Genomic DNA, 24,079 nt, shown 5'->3' on the forward strand with positions numbered 1-24,079 from the left:
TTGACTTGGGCATATCCCTGGTCATTGCCGTCAGTCCCTAAGATACAGAGACAAGGTGGGTGACCTTAAAGATAGAAGAACAGATTATTCCAGGGCACCTGTCACCCTCAGGATGAGGTAAACAAGAGGTCCTACAGGAGCAGAGCTAATGAGGTCTTCTATAGATCTGCAGATGGCATCCTGACATCCACCCATGCAGTAACCCTTGCTTAACCTTCAGCTCCCCTCATACCTACCTCCACACACACACAACCTCAGTTTCCCAATTTCCCTTCTCCAGTTGCTCCTCTACCACCTCCAGTATCTCCCCAGTCAGCCTGTAAGCAGCAGGGCCACAGAGTGCACCACATTGATTGCGTTAATCACCTCAAAGGAGCTGCTGAGCTCACATGGGGGCCTCTCCCTCCACCATCCAGTTTAGGTCTCTTCTATCTGATTTATCTAAGGAAGCAAACTGTCACCAAAAGCCCCCAAATAATGGATGGCAAACCACTGTGTTTTACGGCACAGGCTCAGGGAGAAGGGGAAAAGAGCCCCTGCTCGCTTGGCGTTATTCCTTCAGACCTAAAAAATACCTCCTGCAGCTCTCTCTAACAAAAACACACTCCTTCCTAGCATGCCTGATTGTCATAAAGACAATAAGGACCTTATTTTGCCCTGGGACTAATTGCATTAAAAATCACACTGGCCCAGACTATAAAGTCCCCAAATTCTCTGTGAAATCACCAGGAGAAAGGTGTCCGTGGAAAGAACAACCTGTTTGGGTTTACTCAGAGGGGCTCTTTGGGTTGTGCTCATGTGCTTAGAGAGAAAAACCTTTACCATAAGAGAGCACAACTCAGGAAAGGTATGCAAGGGGGTTCAGGAGGCAAAATAATCCATTTTTAGGTGATTTTTAAATAATTTTGGCCAGCTCTTGGGATGTCCTTTGCTGTTAGAGAGAAATGCTTGGACTTCAGGAGAAGCATAGACTGGGATTTCCGTGAGGAAGAGATATTTTACATTTTCAATTGTGTAATGATGGAGAGAGATTAAAAAGCATGAAGTTTAGAAACCTTTGGTTTCACACATGTGCATAGTATCAGCAAGCCTGAGCTTTGGGGGACCCCTGATGGTGCTTTCCTGTGGTTCAAGTCCATCAAAGCCATTTGGGAGAGTCCCATTGAGTCACCCTCCCTCTCCACTTTGCTGCAAGGTTTTTTGGATGAAGGACAGCATCATTGCCTGCCTCTAGGCATCATTTGTTCATGGGTTCACCTCATTGATGTGTGCAGAGCTCTGCAAATGCATCATTCTTCACCACCATGGGGACTTTGTAGTCCAGAAAGTCCCTCCCTAAACAAGAGACACAACTGCTGCTGGAGCCTGTTGAGTTTCTTTTGGTTGAACAGCCCTAATTTGGATCTGCAAACCTATGCAGATGCTGGGTTATCAGTGCCACTGCATGTCACTCCAAAGACTAGGAGTAAATGAAACGGGGCATCAGCAGCTCCCGTGTGTCGAGGTTTGTGTGGTGTGCCTTGGGATGTAGGAGTCCTGGCAAAGGATGCACAAGGGTAGACCACCTGCCAGCATCTCAACCTGCATAAGATGCTTGTATGCTTCTGGGGAAAAGTCTGTGCAACCACTTTGAGATTGGTCCTTCCTTCAGCTTAACTTGCAAGCAATAACCTCTTAAATCATCTATGAGGAAAGGCTGAATGAACTGGGGCTGTTCAGCCTGGAGAAAAGAAGTCTGAGAGGGGATCTGATCAATGGTTATCAATATCTGAAGGGTGGGACACAGGGGGACATGGGCAGACTCTTCTCAGTGTCTGTGGGGACAGGACAAGGGGCGATGGGCTCAAGTTGGAGCACAGGGAGTTCCACACCAGTCTGGGGAAGAACTTCTTCCCAGTGAGGGTGAGGGAGCCCTGGGACAGGCTGCCCAGGGGGTGTGGAGTCTCCTTCTCTGGAGATATTCCAGACCCATCTGGATGCCAACCTGTGTGACCTGTCCTAGGGACCCTGCTTTGGCAGGGAGTTGGACTGGATGATCTCTGGAGGTCCCTTCCAACCCCTACGACTCTGTGAATTAGGGAGTTGACTGTTCCTAAAGATCGCCCCTCATTTTAGAATTCTTGGAGGGGCCTTAGGAAAGCTGGAAAGTTTCCCCTGTCTTTTTTTCTCAGTGGCTTAACAGGAGAGCAGAATGCTTACCCATTGCTCTTAAAAAAAAGCCAAAGAAAGGAAAAAAAAACAACCCCAAACCTAAAGGAGCTGCTGCTGCTGTGGAGCAGGGGCTGGACTAGATGACCTCCTGAGGCCCCTTGTAAACATATTTCATGAGATTGCCCGATTATACCAGGAGCTGGCAATGCTTGGGAAGGATCTGCCTGAGCCTGTTACCGTGGGCCAGGAGTAAGGTGCTTGCTAAAGCTTAATAAGATTTAGCTGCTGTGTAACAGATGCCTATTGGGACCTGTTGGTTAAGTCTCTTTCGAAGTATTTTAATGTGAGTCCCGTAATCTGTTGAGGGAGGGGATCTCTGATGGGACTGGGGTTTAGGGAAACTGGTGGCTCGTTGAGATTTGGTGCAGGGAGCCCTGCTAAGGGTTAGACCCATGGCAGCTCGGTGGCCTGATTCTGTTCCCCTCGGATTGCCTCATTTTTTGGGGTAGACACGTAAAGAAGCATGTAAAAGAACCCCTCAACGCATGGAATCAAATGAACTATGGCTCCCAGGCTGGCATGGCTTCCCCATAGATCCCAGGGGACAAAGCTGGTTGTCTCCCCACCTGCTGCAACCAGGGGACAGGCAGCTTTACACCACCCCTGTGTCTCTGCACCCAACTCTGCCCTGGGTGGAAAGGAGGGTGGTGGACTCCAAATGGATAGCTGCTTGGAGACCATCCCAGCATGACAGGCTCTCACTTGCTTTTTGCCTTCAGTAACACTGAAGTAAGGGGACTGCAGGTGGCTTCAGTGCCTTTTTTTCATTTGGGAAGGTGTGAGACACAAGGCAGGAGGGAGGGTGGGGGGTAATATGGACCATCCTGCTCCTTACCAGCAGTGATATATCTCTGGAGATATTCAAGACCCATCTGGATGCCTATCTGTGCAATATGAGCTAGGAAACCTGCCTTGATGGGAGGGGGTTGGACCAGATGATCTCTTGAGGTCCCTTCTAGCCCCTCTGATTCTGTGATTCTGTGATATACACCATCCAGAGTGCTGGGGAAGCAGGGATGCTCTCAGTCTGGATCTCAGCAGCCCAGCTGAAAGCAACAGGTTATTTTAATCTACCCCCCACCAAAATCACTGACCCTGTCCAGAGGCCTGGGAACTGGCCAAAGGGAGGGAAAAGATGGAGTTGTAACACACCAATGCACTGCCTGAAGCTCAGAGCTGTCCCCAGGGTGACTCTAACCATGCTCAAGCCCAATGGAAAAGCAGCAAGAACCTGGCTTTGAGCCTGTGTGTGGTCATTCAGAGGGAGGAAACACCCTGGAAGTCCACGTGATGGTGAAAAAAGAGCAACTGGAAATGAAGGCAGTGGCAGCACTGGGACAGGATGGGGGGGGGAACTTGCAATGGGTGATCCCTCAGGCAGTGGAATAACCGATGTCCCGTGGGCAGGTGGCATTCCCAGGGCCTGCCTGTTATTTCAGACCATATCCAGAGGGCAGATAAATGCCAGGCCCACTTCTAATTAAGGAAACTGAGGAAGGGAAATGTGAGTGGCTGGTTTCAGGGGCGATTTGTAGGGAGGAAACGCAGCTGAAGGCTTCTCAGCTATCCCAGGCAACGGCTTTGGATACCCAGCCCCAGCCCCAGCCTGGTGAGGTCTCCACCTCTTCTCGCTGCCTTGCTTGACTTACTCAGGGCTGGGAGTTTGTGCCAAGTATCTGGTGGGGAACCCAGGACTGGCAGAGAGGGATGAACGAGATGACCTCACGGGTATTTTCCTTCCCTCTCACACTCCAATGACTCAACCGCCCCACTGAGCTGGAGTCGCTGCCCTGGAGAGGTTTGGTTCATGCAGCTGGACCTGGGTGAGCTGGTCAAAGCCCTCACCTCTCTTAACAGGAGCTGCTTGGATGGTAGGTAGAGCCTGGCTCCCCACTGCAGAGAGGGAGACCCAAAGCAAAGCCGTAGGGAGGGAAGGGGAACCCCAAACAAAAGAGGCAGGAGTTTTCCTGCAGAAACCATAGTGAGGAGGGTGGTGAGGGCTCCTCTGGGCTGGGGAAGCCTCTGGAGCAGTGCAGGCAGTCTGAGCCCAGCTCGGGAGCTGAGTCATGGAAGAGGAAAACTTGAAGTCGCCTTCCAGATCCTCCTGTGGTCTAACGTGCCTGGAAAGAGCCTGGTGGGGCAGCCAGGGCAGCCTGTGCTCTCTGAGGATGTCACATCGACTGCGCTGGCTGGCTGTCATGGGTAGGTTGTCACCCATGGGGCTGGGAGGTGGGGGTCCCCCCGGCAGCAGGATGCCAAGACCCTCTGCTGGGATCCTCACAGGTCACTCCTCTGACTGCCAGGCATGCAGGAGCATGTTAAGGAAGCACAACAGTGGGGTCAGGTTTAGGGTGGTCTGGTTTAGGTGCTGGAACAGGCTGCCCAGAGAGGGAGTGGGTGCCCCGTCCCTGGGGGTGTTCCAGGCCAGGTTGGATGGGGCCCTGGGCAACCTTGTATAGCTCCAGACCTGGAGGTTGGTGTCGCTGCCTGTGGCAGGGGGGTTGGAGCTCTGTGATCCTTGGGGTCCCTTCCAACCCAGACCAATCTGTGATTCTATGATTCTATGATTCTATGATTCTAGGGGCAGGATGTAGTTTTGTCACTGATGCTGAAGTGGAGGCAGGTCTGGTGGCTATTGCTCGGGGGGGGTTCCTTGGACCTTGGAACCTTCTTATTGATCCTAAGGAAGCCAGCATGATGCTGGCAGGGGCATCTTTCCTTAATGCAGTTATGGCACTCTGAAATTGTCACATGGAACATCAAATTCACTGGCTGCTTCACCCTGGCTGTGACGTGTCCCCTCCACTCGGGATACAGCACACCCTGCTGAAAAATGCCCACTTGAACTGCCCAGCACATGCCAGCGTGTCCGCGCTGCCTATGTGGCACTGCCCTCTGCTGTCGGTGGCTGCGGGGACACAAGCCAAGGTCACAGCCATCACACCCAGCTTTTATGTCACCCTGGGGACAGCCAAAGGAGCTGGAAAGGCACAAAGCTGCCTATGAGGATGCTGCGTCTGGGACCAGTGCGTGGTCCCCACTCATGACAAGCATCATCTGCGGGCAGCAAAGCCCTGGGAGGAATCACAGAATCACAGGAGTCAGCTCCCTCTTGGGCTTCCCACTTGCCCCTGGATGAAAGCAGAAGTGGGGACTATTTTTGGTGCTGTCTCACTTCGGAAAGAGTCGCGCACGCCCCGGAGCATCACCCCAGCCATGGCACCTTGCCCCCAGCAGAGGAAATGAGTAACAGCAAGGGTCCCACTGCCTTTCCGTGACCCAGCCCCAGCTGTGTGCCCCAGACTGCTGCCACAGGGCTGCCTGGCATGACCGGAGTTTCCTTCCACAGGCTGGGCACACAGAGCTTTTTGGGGACACGCGTGAAGAATGACTCTCCAACTGCCTTTCCCAGCAGAGAAACGCTCCAGGAAAAGCATCCCTTGGAGATACATGGATGTAAAACCTTGGCTGTCCTCTCTGGCATCCCAGCCCTTTGTTACTTTTCCTCAAGCTGGAGATGCTCAGGTGGGAGGATGAGGACACCCAACATGATCCCAGAGCTGGTCCTCATCTCCCAGACGCTCCTTAATGAAAGGCCTCTAGATGGGGCTTTAATGCAATAATGCTGCCGGCTCCTCCGGGCTGTGCCTGCCCGCAGCGCCCGGGGAGGAGGGGTGGCTGCTCACCCCCCTCCAGCACCCACAGGGATACAGGGGGTGGTGCCACGATGCCACTTCGCCCCAAACATCGGGATAAGGGAACGGAGCCATTCCCAGGCTGGTGAACAGCGTGGATTTGGGGAAGCCGTTTGGATTTGCCCTCCTCACCCCCAGCATGTTTCACCCCCCACCCCGAGGGCTCCTGAGGCTTGTTTTTGATGACCCACCCCAAAAAAACCACCGTGCAAGGGTGTGTGCACGTGGATGCACAAGCATTTGTGTGTGCAAAGCGGGCTGCTTTCCCACAAGGCTGTTTTGCAAAGGCTCGGTCCGGGACCGGGCTGGGATGTTTTACACCTTAAAAATTAAAGCATCTTCCTTCTTTCCCCACTTCCCATCCCCTACCCCACTCCCCCCCCCCCCCCCACTCCAACTCTCCCCCCACGCCCCCCAGTTTTATTCTGAGAATCCCAAACAGTTTGCCCCATGCTGGAAAGGCTGGAAACCCTCTAGTGCATGGCCAGGGGGGGAGAATAGATGCTCCAAGTGCTGCTCCAGGGGCTATTCCAGGACAAAAGGTCCATCCCCATTCTACACCCCCCTCAACCCCCCCCCCCTTATGGCTCCCGAATCCGTTTGTCCGCAGCCTGTGGGCGTCAGAAACACGGACAACCCCACCACGACTACCCAAGGGTCTCGGCGTCTCATGACGTCACGCAGCACGTCACGGGCTGAGCACAGCTCCGCGGAGCCCGGCACTTTAACCCCCCGTGGGGATGGTGGGTTTGGGAGGTGAGGAGAGCCCAGCGCTGAGCACCTGCGTGTCCCTCCCTCCCTCCCGCCTGTCCCCGCAGGGACACGGGGCGGGTTCAGCAGCGGGACACACACACAGAGGCTCAGGAGGGGAACCTGGTGTGTCCTCGGGCAGCAGCAGGAGCAGGAATCCCCCCGAGGATGACGATGAGTGTGACGTCTGCTGACCCGGAGAGGCGGCAGCCGCCCAGCACCGTCCCCCAAGGGCTGGTATTTTAGGGTGTTAACTACTTCCTGGCTGCCCTGCTCACCGTTTCCCCTCACCCCAGGCATTGGGGTCCCTGTGCTCCCCTCCCCTGCACCAGCGCTGGCCGGTGTGCATCGCTCTTGCACGGGGCTGGGAGGGTGTGATGCCTGAGCCCTTCTACGTCCAGGCTTTGCTCAGCTCACCACTTCAATCATTGCACACCAGCCCCTTGCACAGCCAGGTCTGGTCCACGCACAGCCCTTGCACATCCAAGCCTTGCACTCCCAGCGCTGCCACAGCTGCCTGGCCCTTGCACACCTGGCCCTTGTATGGCTGCCTGGTCCTAGCGTGCCCAGGACTTACACACCCAGCCCTTGCACAACAGCCTGGCCTTTACACACCCACCCTTAGCCCAGTGGCCCATCCCCCCTGGCACCTGCAGCCCTTGTACGAACGCCCTGCCCTGGCACACCCAGCTCTTGCACACGCAGCCCTTTCGTGACTGCCCAGCTGTGGTACATCCAGCTCTTGAACATCTGGCTGCCTGTTCCTGGCACACTTATCCCTTTCACACCCAACCTTTGCACACCTGCCTAAACCTTGCACACCTGCCCACCCCTGGCACATTCAGCCCTTCCAGGACTGCTCATCCCTATCATAACCAGCCCATCCCCTGGCACACACAACCCCTTTGCACCCAGGCTTTGGACACCCAACACCTGAACACCCATTCCCTGCACAACCACCCCTTGCAAAATAACCCCCTTGCACACCCAACCCCCTGCACAGCCCCACCTACACACGCCCCCTTGGACTGCCCCCCTTGCACCCCCTCCCTTGTGCAACCATCCCTGCACACCCTCCTTTGCACACCCACCCCCTGCATAGCCCCTCTTGCACAAGCATTCCTGCAACCCCCCTTTACACTCCCACCCCCCGTACAAACCCACCTGCACACCCCCTGCTTTCACCCCTTCCCTTGCACAACCATCCCAGCACACACCCCCTTTGCACACCCCCACTTTACACACCGCCACCTGCACACTTCTCCTTGTGCAACCATCCCTGCACCCCCATTTGCACACCCACCCCTTGCTCACGCACCCCCTGCACACCCCCTGCCTGCCACACCCCTCCTTATACAAACATCCCTCCACACCCCCTTGTGCACATCCCCGCCTGTACACCCCACCCTGCACTGCCCCCCCTTGCACACCCTCCCTTGCACAACCATCCCTGCGCCCCCCCTTTGCACGCTCACCCCCTGAAAAACCTCACCTGCACACCCCCCACCTACACATGGCCCTTTGCACCCACTCTTGTACACACACTGCCTGCACACCCCTCCTTGCACACCCACCCCTGCACAAACCCACCTACACCCCCCTGCTTTCACCCCTCCTTTGCACAACCATCCCTGCACAACCCCTTGCACACCTCCCTTTGAACACCCACACCTCCACACTTCTCCTTGCACAACCATCCCTGCGTCCCCCTTTGCACACCCACCCCTTGCACACCCACCCCCTGCACACCCCCTCTTGCACACTCCTCGCCTGCGCACCCGCCTTGCACACTCACCCCTGTGCCCCCCTTTGTACACCCACCCCATCCATGCATACGCACCCCCTGCACACCCCCTTTTGCACACTCCCCACCTGCGCATCCCCCTTGCACAACCATCCCTGCACAGCCCCTTTTGCACACCTAACCCCTGCATGCACCTCCTTTGCACACTGCCCGCCTACACACCCCCTTGCACAACCATTCCTGCACAGCCCCTTTTGCACGCCCACCCCTTGCATGCTCCCCCTTTGCACACTCACCCCTGCGCCCCCCTTTGCACACCTACCCCTTGCACACCTACCCCCTGCATGGACCCCCTTTGCACACTCACCCCTGTGCCCCTCTTTGCACAACCATCCCTGCGCCCCCCATTTGCACACCCATCCCTCGCACACACACCCCCTGCACACTCCCCCTTTGCACACTCACCCCTGCACCCCACTTTGCCCACCCACCCCATGCACACGCAACCCCTGCACGCACCCCCTTTGCACACTCACCCCCTGCACACCCCGCTTCCACAACCATTCCTTCACAGCCCCTTTTGCACGCCCACCCCCTGTACGCTCCCCCTTTGCACACTCACCCCTGCACCCCCCTTTGCACACCCACCCCTTGCACACCTACCCCCTGCACGCACCCCCTTTGCACACTCACCCCTGTGCCCCTCTTTGCACAACCATCCCTGCACACCCCCTTTGCCCACCCACCCCTTGCACACACCCCCCCTTTGCACACCCGCCCCCTAAACCCCCGTTCCCGTTCCGTCCCTCCCGGCCCTCTCCGCCCCTCCCCTCCCCTCCCCGCCCCGCCTCTCCCCTCCGCTCCCCCCCCACCCCCCCCAGAGCTCCCGCCTGCCGGGGGCGCGTCCCACCGCCTCCGGCCACGCCCCCTCCGAGCCCCGCCCCGGCCCCGCCCCGCCGCCGGCCGGGCGCTCGCTGCCGGCCGCGCTATAAGAAGCGGAGCGGGCGGCGGGGCCGGCAGCGGGCGCGGCGGGGGAACGAGATGAGCAGCGCCGGCGCCGCTGCAAGATGCTGGATGGACACGTCCTGCTGGGATGGCTCTCCTCCTGCGCGCTCCTAGGGCTGCTTGCCTGCGCCCCGCGGCCCTCCGACGCCTACTTCGGGTAGGTGCCCAGCGGGGACGCGCCCGCACCCCTTTCCCCCCCCCCCGCCCGCTTCCGTCCCGCTCCTTCTGTTTAACTTTTATTTTAGGCTTGTTCGCTGGCTTTCTTTTTTTTTCTCCTTTAATTTTCTTTCTTCTCGTCTGTTTGCACCTTGTCCGAGGTGGGGATGCTGCCGCGCTCCTGCTAATCACCTCCTTTCCCCCGCGGTGGGTGCGGGCATCCCCGCCACCGGCGCTGACAGCCGTCCCGAGAGCGGGTTGCGGGGAGCCTGTGTCTCTTCTCCCCTCGCAACCCTTCCCCGTCCCGCTGCTCGGAGCCGGGCGGCTCTAATCCCTTCGGCAGGCTGCATGCCACGGCTGGGCTCTCCGGGAGGTTGCAGGTTGCAGCCTGCCAGTGGCTCCCGGGCTTTTCCCGGCGGGGGAAAACTGAAGGGGCGAAGAAGGAAACTCTTAGGGAGAGGGAGGGAGCGCCTCGTCCTGCCCTTACCCGGCTGGGTGGGCAGCGGTGGCCCGTACGGAGGGGACGCGTATCAGGGTGTGTACTAACCCCCCCACACTAGCGTGAGACACCCCCGAAAACTCTTCCCCCCGCGATTTAAGCCAAGCGGGTCCCGGCATCACCTCGTTAGTTTGGTGCGGTTATTTTTGGGGAGGGGGGGGGTGTGTACAAGCTGCCGTCACCAGCTGGGAACGGTGCAAAGCTTGTCCCCGAAAGATGTGAGGGTCCCTCCCCAGGCCGGGCTGAGCGCGCAGAGGTGCGCGGAGCCGCCGCATCCCGCGGTGCTCACCTGTGCGCGGTGCGGGGGCGCGGGCGGCAGAGGGCGCTACCGCTCCGCACCCGCGCTGCGCAGGTGGATCCATCTGATCCCCCCCCCCATCACCCCCCTCCCCGAGGCCCCCTTCTCCCTCATCCCGGGGGGGGAAAAGCTGAGCTGGAGGAGCCCAATTCTCCTCCAAGCCCCCCCACCAGCCCCACAGCCGCGCCGCAAGGCTTCAGCCCCCAGCGCAGGCGCTGCCACCTGTGCGGTCCCCCCCATCTAATTTAGGGTGGGGGGTAGGTCAGTAGGACCCAGTTTGTAGCTGCCTCTTGTCTGTTTTAAAGACCTGCCGCGAAGCGGGGCCGTCTTGTGGGGCGGGGTGGGGGGCAGCGGGACGCGGGCCGCCTGACGAAGGGGTTGCAGCGCAGGTTTAATGAGGAGCGATGGTTCACGCTGCTTTTTTTTTGGGGATGCTGTGTTATGACCGCTGGTAGGAGCCACTGGACCAGCCCTGGAGAATGTTTTAGCAGGCTTGAGGTTTCCCCTCACCACCCCCCACCCCCTCCTCCTCCTCCTTTCCAGTAAAACAAATCCCGGTGTTGAGGCTTGTCCATTGCCTGTGGTCTGGCAGAGCTTTCCAAACAGCGCTACTTGCATCTTCTCTTTCCAACTCGAGAACCGTTTAACTTCCTGCTGTTGGAGCCGGTTTTTCTTTAGGAAAAGCCCTCTCCCTACCCAGCGGCACACGGAGGGCTGTACCCAGAGCCCTTCTAGCTCGGGTGTCTGCCCAAGACCACCGGCGCTGCGCGGTTGTACAGCGCCTCAGGGACTGACAGGGCTCGTAAGGAGTTTGGCTGTAACTCTCCTGCTAATCCATGCGGTGCTGGTGTCTGCTGGAGTGCAGCAGGTAACTCGCTCCAGTCGCTTGCTGCTGGGACTTTTTTCCTGGCCTCGTGTAGCCAGTTTAGGTTGTAACTTCAGAGTTGAACTTGAAGGTACTTCTAGGTGTGTCCTGAGCGCTTTGGGTCATTCCCCTCCTGTCTCAATCCAGCTGCTGTTTCTGATTTGAGACTCGCTCTCTGGCAATAAGAAGGGGAGGGAGGAGATGCTGCCAGATGTGCACCCAGCCAGATGTGCACTCCAAGAGCTCTGGGGCTGCTGCAGTGAGTAGTGAAGTTTGCTTATGCAAAGCAACTTGCTCTCCTGTTAGAGCCACAGTGGAGGAGCAGCATCTGCTGCTAATCTCCCCTTTGTTCATCCCAGGGGCCTGATGCAGATGCTGTGCTTGCTGAGCAGCTCGGGACATGGAGGGGAGGATTGTCAGTGCTGAGGTCCAGGGTCCCTGCTAATCCCTAGTGATATGTGATCTAATAAGTGTGGAAGGGCTGAGCCCTCCTAGCTGTGTGCTGGCTGCTTATTAATAAGGAAATAAATCTTACCTGGTAAAACCTGCATGTTGCTACGGAGCTCTTGGTGCCTCTGCAAGTGCTTGGGTTAATGGTTGGTATGAACCCTTCTTGCTCTGCCCGTAAAGGTGGCTGCATGTGTGGAGGAAGCCCATGGGTTTACTCTAATATAAATCCTTCCTGAAAACCTTCCTGCATCACCCTTTGCTTGGGGGCTAAAGTGCTGAGCTGGGCTCAGTTAATGCAGCACCCTTTCTAGGTAGGGGAAGGGACGTTTTTTCCCTGTCCTAGATGTCATCCAAGTCCCCATGACACCTTTTTCATGGTCTGTTAGACCCTCTGCTCCAGGTGCTGGTGAGGAAGAGTGCACCAGGCGACTGTGTTAAACAGATGTCATGCTCTATCTGCAGCTTAGCTGCTCCATTCCCCAGTCTGGTGGTGGTGGTGGGGTTATAGGGACAGCTGTGGATCATCCCTCCCCCCCAGCCCCCAAAGTCTTATTTCAGGGAAAGAATTCAGTGTCTCCAAATGTGTGGCCTGGCGGGGGAGTTAGTGCATAGGGGACAGAAATTGGGCATGGTTACATGATAACAAGATTGTGTCAGCATGTAGTTATGTCTGTCTGCCCCGCTGGGGCAGCTCACGGGTGGCTGGGGATGCTGGGCTGGCTGTGGCTGGAAGCCACCACTGCTCTGGTGTCTTAGAGGGATGCAGAAGCAGCCAAAAAATGATCCGTGCCCTCTGGAAGTAGAGCTTGGTGTATGTGAGAAAGCATTGGTGCCTGTGGGGTACCTTGCTGTCTTGCTCCATCTCCAAGCTGCCTGGTTAGGACATGTGCTGGGGGTAACAGCTTGCTGTGCAGAGTGAAGGGACAGCCTTGTTCCTTGCCTGAGGTTATGCTTGTGGCCTTAGTGATGCTCCCCAAGTGTTGTTGACCCTGGTGCAGGAGAGAAGCAGAGACCAGCCTGACCTGGAGCTGATACATGGCAAAGGTAGGACCTGAAGTGATGCTGATGCGTTGGGGTGGGTAGAGCTGAGTCCCTATAGGCACCTGCACAGAAAGGGCTTGTTAGTGCTAATTACTGATTAGCTGCTGAAAGAGGCTGTGGGGATGCTGTAGCTCTGAAGCTTTCTCTGGTAGGACATGAAGCTAAGCTGGAGGAAGCATGCCTGCAAAACTGGGCAGTACCTGATGGCTTGGAGGTTTAAAGTGGTGCATTGGGATGCCTGATGGTGACAGATGTGTTTTAGGGTAGGAGATGGTTCCTGGCTGAGTCTGTACCAGAGGGGGAAGCATTGCCTTGGGATAAGTGTCAGCTGAGACAGGCTTGTTGAGATGAACAGGCTGTTCTAAAAGTGAGCCTGCTTTTATGTTCAGCCATCTCCTCTGCAGCTGGGCTGTCTGAAAACTAATTTGCACCATATTACAGCTGGCTGATGGGGGTAGCTTGGAGCAGCCCCAGACTACCAGCATCCCTGAGAAAGCATTGCATTTCACTTTTCTTCCTTGCTCTGCTTTTCTTGTGCTGTACAAGCTTTGGGTGTGGGTACCTCCCCTCCTTCCCTTTCCCCTCTCAAATGTGGCTAAGGGGTGATGGAAATGCCATAGAGGCACCTGGGAATTGTGTTGGGTCTTGCACTACTGGGCTTTGGAAGCAGAAGATGACAAGATTAGCTGTGCTGGGGTGACAGGCAGGCTGATTAACTGGTCCCAGTGCTGCAAACCAGCCCGTAGGAGCTTGTTGCTTTCCTGACCTGCCTGGTCTGTGGGTCTGACTGTGGCTGTAAGCCTCTCCAGGATATAAATCAACACCCCCCCCACACTTCTTTCTGGCTGATCTGATTTATAGTCTGACTCAATTTTGATGCAACCCTTCCTTGTTTGTGTTTTGTGTTGGGTTATTTCTTGCTGGGGGACAGGGTTGGTTTCTGTGAGTTGGGATTTGCTCTGCTCTCCTCCTGCAGCAGCTCTGCCCCCTCTGCAAACACTTGTCAAGACTGTAGTAATGTTACAAGTGGCTCATGCTCGCATAGTGTTTATATTGACAGATTGCAATGTTCTTCATAAATGTAACTGATCTGTATACTGCACGCAGGCAACAGGAACCCTTAAATGCTTGTGTGGGGGAGCAGGAGGGAGGGGAAGCATAGCTTGCCCTAATTTACCAACACATCGCTAGCAGGAGCAGGATCCTTACTTCATGGTAGGGTTTTTTTTTGGGAGGGGGGTGTGGGAAGTGCAGTGTATTTTTGTTCCCATTGGCAGGTGTGGAATAGGTGCCCCACCAAGCTTTAGGTGCTGCTGGATTAGAAATATTACATGTGCTGCTACGTGGGGTGTGTTTCTGCTGGAATTGCTGAGAAAAGATGGGAATACTGGGCTTGATGCATTGAAGTGTGAAGAATTCAGGGGTGGTGACCACCCTGATGGGGTGGGCTCTGAAGGAGAGGGCTGGAAGTTACTTTCCAAACTCCGTTGCTTCAAGTACACAGCATCAGCTTGAACATGGTCTCCAATAAAAGCGAGCCCACTGGTGCTGGCAGGCTCTGCTGCCTGTGTTGTTGTGATTTCCCCCACCCTGTGGGCCGTGCTAGGTGCTAACACGGCTGTCACATAGCAAGGATTTCTGTACCTGTCACTTGATGGTAGTGTGGGGCCACACACCAGCGTCTGCCGCTCCGGCTTGAAGGCGTGTGAACTTCTTGGGAAGCTGTTGCGTAGCCAGGCCACAGCCTGTTGGCTTTCCAGACGCGCCGGTTGTCTCTGGCCTGTGTGTGTGTGTGTGAGAGATGGAGCAGCTGCTTCTCAGCACAACCCAAAAAAACAAAACCTGGACTCGGGTGGTGAGGGAGGAATGTGGCGCTCAGGCAAACACAGCTGGCAGCCGAAGGAGGCAGCTCCTGAGGCCTGGGGAGAGCGGCCTGGCCATCCCACCCTGTCTTCTGCCTTCCTGTGTGGTGGTGCTGGGTGTCTGGTTTTCCTTGGGGTAGGAAGGGTGTGCTTAGCATAGCTTGTGTTTTCCCCCTGCTACTGATTTCAAGTGGCTGAATTGTCACGTAGAGACTGATCTGCACCCTGTCTCCTAAAGTAGGCCTCTCTGAGGCTGTGCTTGACCTCTGTGTTTTTTGTGAGGGCAACCTCCGTGCCAAGGGGGAAGCATTTGCTTTGTAGATGCCTTAGAATTGATGAAGTGGCTTTAGACTTGATGAAGTGCCATCAGGGTGGTGAGCAACCCAGGAGCACTTTGGGGAAAATAACTTCATGCAACTAAGGTCCATCAGAAAGGTGGAGAGGGCCTCTTGTTCTTTGCAAGGGTAGGTAGGGATAGGACATGGAGTAATGGGTTTAAACTGAAAGGGGAGATTTAGGTTAGGTAGAAGTAGGAAATCCTTCCCAGGGAAGGAGGAGGCCCTGGCACAGGGCACCCACAGAAGCTTTGGCTGCCCCTGGATCCCTGGCAGGGTTCAAGGCCAGGTTGGATGGAGCTTTGGACAACCTGATCTAGTGGAGGGTGTCCTTGCCCATGGCAGGGGGGTTGGAATTAGTTGGTGAGCCTAGAGACCCACTCCAACCCATTCTTGTCCCCAGGGCTGAAAAACACAGGATCTGTCTCAGATCCATCTTGGACATACCTGAAGGCTCCTTCCACCTGCATTGCACTTGGAAGATGGAACAAACTTAGAAGTTAGTAGGTCTTGGACTTATCTATTAGATTTACCATACTGCTTGAACTTTGGGAAACCACAGTCTTGTTTCTCAGTTTCCTGTATTTGGAAAGACATCAGGGCTGTTTCCCTCTGAACTCAGTGGTGAGAACTCTGTGCAGCCTCAGTGTCCAAACAGGGATTTTTTTTTTTTTCAGGGAGAAGATGGCTTGTTTGGAGAATATTAAGTAATACTTGGCAATGCAGGAGGAAGCCAGTGACTTTCCTTAGTGTGACTGGTGATGCAGAACTAGAGCCCAGGAATCCATAGGACTCTGGTCTCCTGGTGAAAGGCCTGGTCAATGATTAACTTGCTTTCTGGAAGCTGCTAACAACAATAAAAGGGAGTCCAGCCCCACAACCCCAACACAAAAAGCCCATGAGTGTTTAATTATTAAAGGCCTTGTACTTTATCGCTGGGTAATGAGAATTGCCTTAAGGCTTATTCAGTGGTAGGTAATTGAATTAGGTTGTGGGATTGGGAAGGGGGAGGCTTAAATGTGGAAGGTCTGTACGACTGCACTGAGAAGCTGCTGTGATGCTCCTTAGTTTGAATCTTTCTGTCTAGGGTGTGTTTTGTGAGTCTTTTCCTGCTATCTTAACTTTTATTTCTGCTTAATCTGCTGTGCTTTCAGACTTGGTGTAATTCCCTCCTGGAGAAGATGCTCCTGTCCCAGGGATGCTCCATTCCTTCCATTTAGGGAGATTCCAACTGTTTTTTTTTCTCTTTTATTCCTGGTGTCTTCCTTGGTGAAATGCTGATATTTAAATGTTCCTTGAGATATTTTTTTTTTTGGTGGAGAAGCCAAGCCAGGACATACCACTGAACCAAGCCATCTGTATTCTTGTAGGAGTTCTACCATCTGTGGTTAGTCATAAACCAGAGAGCATCACCAGCTTCTGCTGTGTGAGGCAGTTTCTGGTGCAAAGCTGCCCAGGGGTGGTGGCAACTAGAAAACTCAGCTCAGAACAGCCAAAGGTTAGACTTGCCTTCCCCGTCTCCTTCTCATGTCCCTGTGCAGCTAATTTCTAAAGTGGACTTAGGCTGAAAGAGGGTTTTGTAGTCTTTTTTTGGAGGCTGAGGAGATGCTGCTGAAGGGGTTGGAGGGCAAATCATATGAGGAATGGTTGATGGAGCTCAGGATGTTTAGCCTGGAGAAGAGGAGGCTGAGGGGAGACCTTATCACCACCTACAACTATCTGAAGGGAGGGTGCAGAGAGGTGGGCAGTGGTCTCTTCAGCCAGGTGACAGAAGATAGAACAAGGTGAAATGGCCTCAAGCTGTGTTAGGGCAGGGTTAGATTGGATATTAGAAAATTTGTTACTGAAAGAGTTGTCAGGCCTGGAACAGGCTGCCCAGGGAGGGGGTTGAGTCGCCTTCCCTGGATGTGTTCAAAAAAAGGGTAGATGAGGTGCTCAGGGAGCTGGTTTAGCATAGGATGGGAATGGTTGGACTTGATGATCTTCAAAGGTCCCTTCCAGCCTTGTGATTCTGTGATATCCACAGAGGGTGATGATGATGACAGTCTTGAACATGATTGTAGGCCACCAGAGGTATAAGGACTTCTGCTGCAGGGAGCCCCATATAGATCCTCTGCTCCAGGTACAGGGAGTGATGTGGCACTTCAGGGCTCTAGTCCTGTAGCATACAGATGGGACAGTTCTCCTAATGCTTCCTGCATGAGGTGTTTGAGATGAAACAGTTCAAGGCATAAATTGATCTGCCCTACACCTAACCATGTGGCTTATGGCTGGCTACCAGCTGGAGAAAGCACTCTTAGGTGGGGTGGCACTTGCTTAGTTTGTACCAAAACCTGTGTAAGACACAAGATTCTTCATTACCTCAAGTTCCCTGACTGTCCAGGGAGCAACCTGCTGGCTTCCCTGAGGGTGTGTGCTAAAGCAATCCCAGGAGTCTCACCTCACGTACCTGGCTTTCCAGACTGCAAACATGCTGAGCCTCTGGCCTCCCTCCATAATGAAGCAGCCTTTCTCCCTGCAGCCAAAAAAGCTCTCTAGTGGCTTGTAGCATGTTAATGCAACTGGTTTCTCAATCTCAGCAGCCGCCAAGCAGAGGGACCAGTTGCTTGCACTGGTTAAGGCTGGTGGGAGGCTCCTGGTCCTCCTGTGGAACGTGGCGGCAGGAGACTGGTGCTGCAGGACCAGCATGTGGTCCAGCTGAGGGCAGGGCAGGCAGGGAATGTTTTCCTGACTCGTGGGGTGCAGAGCTGGGGAGCCAGCTCAGGTCAAGTTGAGTAGGAGCTAGAAACCATTATGATGCTGGGTGGAAAGGGTTAACCCTTTCCAAGCTGGGTGAGTGGTTTTTTTGTGTTGTTGTCAGATCTCAAAATTTTCCCTCTTCCCCTGTTTTTAACTGCTCTTTTTAAGGTTCTTTCAGATTGTGGCTGTGAGTGCTAATAAGTCTTATCTCTTGAGATACTGTCATAAAATACACTTATGAAGTTTATCAGCTCGGTAAGCTTTACACTTTATTGTAATGGCTGTTTGCACTGTGCTAAGTGGAACAGGGAGTATTTTGACTACATGGATAAACACAGCAGTTATGGGATTTGCTTTAGCTGATAGAAAAAATCTATTCTGACTTTTTCTTTCCCCCCCCAACCTTAGCTGTTGCAGAGAACTCAGTTTCAAATGGATCAAACAGCTCCTGCGTGTGCTATATGGTCTTCCAGTCTGTGACCTTAAATCATTCTTCTGTAAGGTGTGGGGAGTGCTTTGTTAATTCATTTGCTGAAGGATTTCTTATGGGGTGGGGGGGAAGGGGAAATGACAGGTTAAAAAAACTTGAACTCTTCCATTGGAAAGAGCACAGAGCTGAAGGGGCTCTTCTATACATCCACTGTAGAACCTGCAAACTCAACAGTATCTGACATTAATGCTGAGTCTGTGCTGGCTTGGAAGGTAGCATGGAGCGTGCAGTTCATGTTGATGGGATGTCAGGCTGCATGGGAGTTGGCATGAGTTTTGTGAGTGGATTTGTTTGGCCTAGCTCATTAAAATAGCACTAATTGGATAGCCAGATGCTTGCGGGGTTTGGGGAAAACGAGCTTGCTCTGACTTCTGCATTCCCAGTGTGTTGGATGGACAAGTTTCACAACTGGAGCAAAAGTTTCCTTTCTTGGGGAAAAAAAACTTCCCAGGCTTCCAGAAACTGAAGTAGCACCACTGGTTGTTCACTGTGTGTACAAGGAGGTAGCTGCTTGTGCTGTGGTGCAACGTGTATTTCCCCTTGATGTAAGAGAAGTACTGAGGTGCCTGTAGGAATATCTGGGCTGTGCTTTAAGAAATGCCTGTTAAGTGGCTTTGAGTAAGGAAGTACTGGGAGAAATGGGCAGAAGTTTAGCCAGAGACTTGATGGACTTCTTAGAAGGGCATGTAGTGATATGATGAGGGGGAATGGCTTTAAATTGGAAGGGAGTAGATTTAGATTGGATATTGGGAAGAAATTCTTCACTATAAGGGTGGTGAGGCCCTGGCACAGGTGGCCTAGGGAAGTGGTGGGTGCTCCCTCCCTGGAGATGTTCAAGGCTGGGTTGGATGGGGCCTTGAGCAACCCGGTCTAGTGAGAGCTGTCCCTGCCCATGTCTGGGGGAGTGGAGCTTGATGATATATGAGGTCCCTTCCAGCTCTGATCATTCTATGAAACCTCTCTGAAACAAACTGTAGAGCAGCTTCCCCAGGCAAGTGGAGTCAATCAACTGTTGCTTTCCAGACCAAGCTCTTCTGGAAGAGGTCAGTGGATGAGGAAGGGAATTCTCTTCCATCTGCTCTCGATCTACCCAATTTTTTCCTCCACTGTTCAAGTCAAGCAAAGTTAGCAGTTTACTTTGAGATACACAAGAGTCTGACCTCTGGGTGATGCCTTCATGTGCAAGGTAGGTGACACAGGCTACCAAGAGGGATTGCTTTGATGCTGCTGAGCCCAGGGCTTGACACTGACTTTCCCACTTCTATATCTCAAGCAGCTCTTAACTGGCCATGACTGTTCCAAGAGCATCTGCACTGCCATGAGAGCATCTACTGAGGTGTGTGCTGGTTTGTGCCTTCAAGAACACCTGTTCTAACTTCAAGTCAGAGCAAGTTATTGCCCTATAAAGTCCACAAAGTGCCTTGTTTATGTTCCCTGCTGCCATTGATCAGCTGTACGTGACAGCTTCCCCAGCTTTCTATGTGGGAGTGTGCTGTAGCATGCCCAGGAGTGTGTGGTGCTAACTCACCCCTCCTGGGTTGGTTTGGGGGACTGCAGGATCCCTGAGTGCTCGTGGCAGAGCAGAGCCTATCTACTGTGCTCTGGCAGAGTGCTTTCATGACTTGCTGGGATCTTTGTAGACTTCCCCACCTGATTGCTTCAAGAAAACCCCAGAGGGGCATTTCTGTGCCCTCATGATCTGCCTGCAGCTAATTCCTAGTGTGGATCTGTAGTGAATCCCTGCTGAGTTGGGTGCACTGACTGGCTTTCACCATCCCTCTGAGCTCAGACTACAAATACCCTCGTTGTAATGTCTTCTCTTGCAGGTTAATTTTTAAGGCTGTTTTATTGCAATGCCAACCATGAGATCACCAAAGCCAGACAGCCCTGGGAGGTGTAGCTGCACTGCTGTTAGGTTGCAGCTGAAGACAGCAGGTCAAGCTGGTTCTGCATGTGGCAGAGGATCTCAAGTGGGGCTCTCCAGCTCAGTTTCTTAGGACTGCTGTTAGTAAACACCTTGTTCCCTGAAGTTGCCAAGGTGAAGTGTTCAATCTTCTGGCTTTTGAGATGGCAGTCCTTGGCAATGCCAGAACCTGAGCTCATAGGGGCTTTGTTTTGTCCTGGTGACCGATGTGCTGCATCACTTGGAATCCATGCGAAAACCTGACTGCTGGTACTGCGTGTGTTTCAGTGGGCATCTACCCTGCTTAGCTTTAACAGCAAAGCTCCTTGCTGTGCTTGCAGGAAGGGTAGGTGTCCTACCAGCAGGAGGTCTGCCAGGTCCTTTCCCAGGAGGTTTGCTTCCCCCGAAATCTTGCTTTGAGTTCAGCGTCTCCTGATTCCCAGGGAAAACCAGTCAGCCCTGTCTCCTGTGGGTGCAGAGTCTCTTCTGAAGCTGTGACTTTCAGATTGTGGGGTGTAGGTGAGGGCACAACAGGCAAAAAATTGCAAAATACTCAAGCAAGCAAAGAAAATGGGCTTCTACTTAGGTTTAGCCTAGGACAGACACTGTATTCTGGTGTTTCTCAGCTTCCTTGCATGATACTGCTCTCTAGCCTCAAGCACAAGTATCCCAACCCACCTAGGTCTGAGGATATCTCCTTCATAGTCTGAAGAGGCTTCTAGTGTCCTTCTTGGGTATGGGAGCATCTGTACCCCACAGACATGGGGTGTCACAGCACTATGTTCCTCCTCTTGCAGCAGCCCTGCTTGTAGGGCTGAGCTGCTCCACTGCCTGGAATCAGCTTTGGTTTTGCTCAGGTGAGAGTTAAGGATGTGACTGAGCTGTGACAAGTGCTATGACATCAGTGAGTCTGGGGGCATGGGGAGCTGGTGGGGCAGGATACCTGGGAGGCAGCTGAGTGTGGCTGCACTTAGGATCCCACTCAGGCACATCCTTTTGGACTGGCTCTGATTTGGCTACAGTGACCTCTTCCAGAGGGATTGATGACTTCTGTGGAGCCTGCCCAGCTCAGTGACAGTGTTCAGCTTTCTGCTCTGCTGGGAGCCTTGCTGTGCTACAGCTTCTCCAGGGCTGCCCATCTCCTCTGACAGGGAAACCCTACCCTGGAGCCCAAACCCCTCTGGGGACAGTTCAGCAGAACTGATACTTCATTTAAAAGAACTGACTTGTTTTGCTTAATCTTGACAAAATTCTTTTCCAGCCCTAATCCTCTTCCAGTGTAAGGTGAGATCTTGAAATACCTGGCAAACTTATAGCATAGCTCTTTCTGCATCTCTGGGCCTCTCTGTAATCAAAGGTGGTGGTGGGGGGCTGTGGGTAGGGATGTTTTCAGCCCCTGCCAAAGATAAATCTCCTGCTGGGAGCTAGCAGGGAGCTGTTTCCCAGTCTGTGGTTAGCAAGTTGATCTGACAGGCCAGAGGTGAAACAGCCACTTGAGCTGAATTACAGGGTCTAACCAGAGATCCAACACTTCCTTTGGCTCGTTAGCATAGCTGTGTTGCATCCCTGGTGACTCTTTCTATCTTCTGGCTTGTCCCATGTTGACTCTGGAAATCCAGAGGCTTAGCATGAGTTTGAAGGGAGGACTGAAGCTGAAGAGGGACTCTTGGGGGAGAGTGAACTGGATTGAATGAGGCTTTGAGTGGTCCTGTGGTCAGTGTTACATTAATATCTTTGTTTTGCCTGACTGCAGCTGTAATCTCCAAGCTGTTTTCTGTAGCTGATAAAAGTGTGTTTGTAGGCAGAGACCTGTCTCTGCAAGGTGCAGGACAGATGCTGGACCAAAGGGGTGGCATTTGGAGGGAGATGGGTCCAAGTATAATCCTGCATTTGTCTCCTGATCTTGCAGAGGGATCAACAGGCACACAAACATATCACTTGATGTACTGGAGATGCCTTAAAATTAACTGCAGATAGGAGCTCCCAGTCTTCCCCAGTGCATGGACTGGGCTCCCTGTGGGCTGTCCCAGACACTGCCTCATGGGAGGTACCAGGGTAAGAAGAGCATCCTCCCTCAGCCCTGCATCGCTTGAGACACTTGCTTGGGCTGCTGCAAGGCTCATGGAAAATCTGAGAGCTGGAGCTGGCACCAGGAAGGAGGAGGTAAGCTTGAGGGCTTGGCCTCTTCTGACTCATCAGAGTTTTGGACTGCATCAGGCTTGATGACCTGTGTGGTGACACTGGCCATATTTTTACTGTGTCCACTAGAAGCTGGCAGGGGTTGGCTGCTCTTGTAGGCAGTGGGGTATCTCATAGTGTGGGGGTAGTGACCCCAGTTGCTCCCAGAGCTGGACTGCTCCAGCAGTGTGTGATGTGATGCTCTCAGGGATGCTGTGCAGGTCAGAGGCAGTGGTGCTGGGTATCCTTACTCAAACATAGGCTCCTGCCTGCTTGCATGGGGATGATTGTTCCCAGAGTGCTGTGCAGCACTTGTTTCAAGTGCTTTCAGTTGCAGTGGCTCTGGAGCTGGTGCCTGATCCATCTGGATGTATTCAGATCCCAGGGTAATTTCAACTGAGATCAGCCAGTTAGAGCAAAAATCAGTGCAGCCCCACACCCTCCCTACAGAAATAGGGAGAGAGAGGCTGAGAATCACGGAATCATAGGGGTTGGAAGGGACCTCCAGAGATCATAGGGTCCAGGGTCCCTAGGACAGATCACACAGGTCAGCATCCAGATGGGGATGAGAGAGGCAGAGAGATTGCGTGGCATCTGCATGGCTTCAGGCTCATCTGTTAACCTCAGGGTACTTCAGCTTGTAAAACAGGGCTGCTCTTCAGGGAGCAGGCTGTGAGCTGAGTCAGGGTCTTGGTGCACATCCCTTGGCTCTTAGAGCCCAAAGAGCTGTTGGACTGTGGATTATATCCAGAAGTGTCTTCTATAGGTGCCTGATGTAGACCCCTTTGATTGGGTTGGTGTTGCTACTCCTGATGCAGCAATGAAGGGGGCTCCAAGACCCCCTTTGTACATATGAGGGACCTACTGATGGCTTAGTGAGTTGTGAAGTGCTAATAATCAGGGAACACCCAGCTTCAGCCTACAAAACAAGCTGTGTAACAAAGCTGTAGCTGTACAGGTGCAGTGCTGTACCTGTTATCCTTTTCCAGAGACTTTCTGGAAGATTATAGGATCATAGAATGGTCTGGGTTGGAAGGGACCCCAAGGATAAGAGCTCCAACCCCCCTGCCACAGGCAGGGCCACCAACCTCCAGGCCTGGAGCTACACAAGGTTGCCCAGGGCCCCATCCAGCCTGGCCTTGAACACCTCCAGGGATGGGGAATCTACTACTTCTCTGGGCAGCCCATTCCAGCCCCTCACCACTCTCTCTGTAAAAAAACTTCCCCCTAATATCTAATTTACACCTTCTATGATGCTCAGCTGGGTTTTCAGTGCAGCTGCTGCTTGCATAGAGCACCAGCCCTGCGTTGCTCTTGCTACCGTCGGCTGCCCGAGCGCCTCTGTTTATGTATCTAAAACTTGCAGGTTGGAGAAGGAAGAAACCTGCCCAGTGCAATGGAAACCTTCAATTCCTTGTGGTCCCAGGAGGAGAAGAGTAGCTTCAGGCTGGAGCTAGGCATGAACTTCATCTGTACACTGCCTCGCCTTTCCAGGGGGATCAGCCAGGAAAAATATCAACAGTTCCATTAAAAAGTCTGCTGGTTTGCACAAGTAGTGGAATAAACATACCTGTAGGCATAACAGCCTGAACCACACAGGAAACATTAACTACAACGAACACACGCAAACTTGCTCCCTCTCCCCCTGTATATCTTACTGATAAAAAACACTGTGCATCCATGGTGATGTGTAAATCAAACAGTGGCTGAGGGGATTACTCTTAACTGGGGAAGAACTGGCTTGGATCAGAGGGGCTCAGTGCTTTCCTAGAAAGGCAAAATGTGTGCTGAGGCTGCTGTGAGCTGCTGCCTGGGTCTGGTGGGGGGGGACCTGCAGCTTAAACTGGGTTGGGATGGG

The 24,079-nt window shown here is 53.6% G+C and overlaps 1 protein-coding gene across 1 annotated transcript in view; it reads left to right on the plus strand.

The window, feature by feature from the left end:
- Positions 1-9,443: 9,443 nt before the first annotated feature.
- Positions 9,444-24,079, plus strand: part of WNT9A (Wnt family member 9A) — a gene marked incomplete at its 3' end in the record, with an annotated part of 60,171 nt that continues 45,535 nt past the window's right edge. The window contains exon 1 of the mRNA XM_084279994.1: positions 9,444-9,562. Coding sequence (XP_084136120.1) covers positions 9,468-9,562 — 95 coding nt within the window. The 5' untranslated portion in view covers positions 9,444-9,467. The remainder of the gene's footprint in view (positions 9,563-24,079) is intronic.

This window comes from Gallinula chloropus (genome assembly GCF_964237585.1).
Source record: "Gallinula chloropus genome assembly, chromosome: 2".
NCBI classification, from domain to species: Eukaryota; Metazoa; Chordata; class Aves; order Gruiformes; family Rallidae; genus Gallinula; species Gallinula chloropus.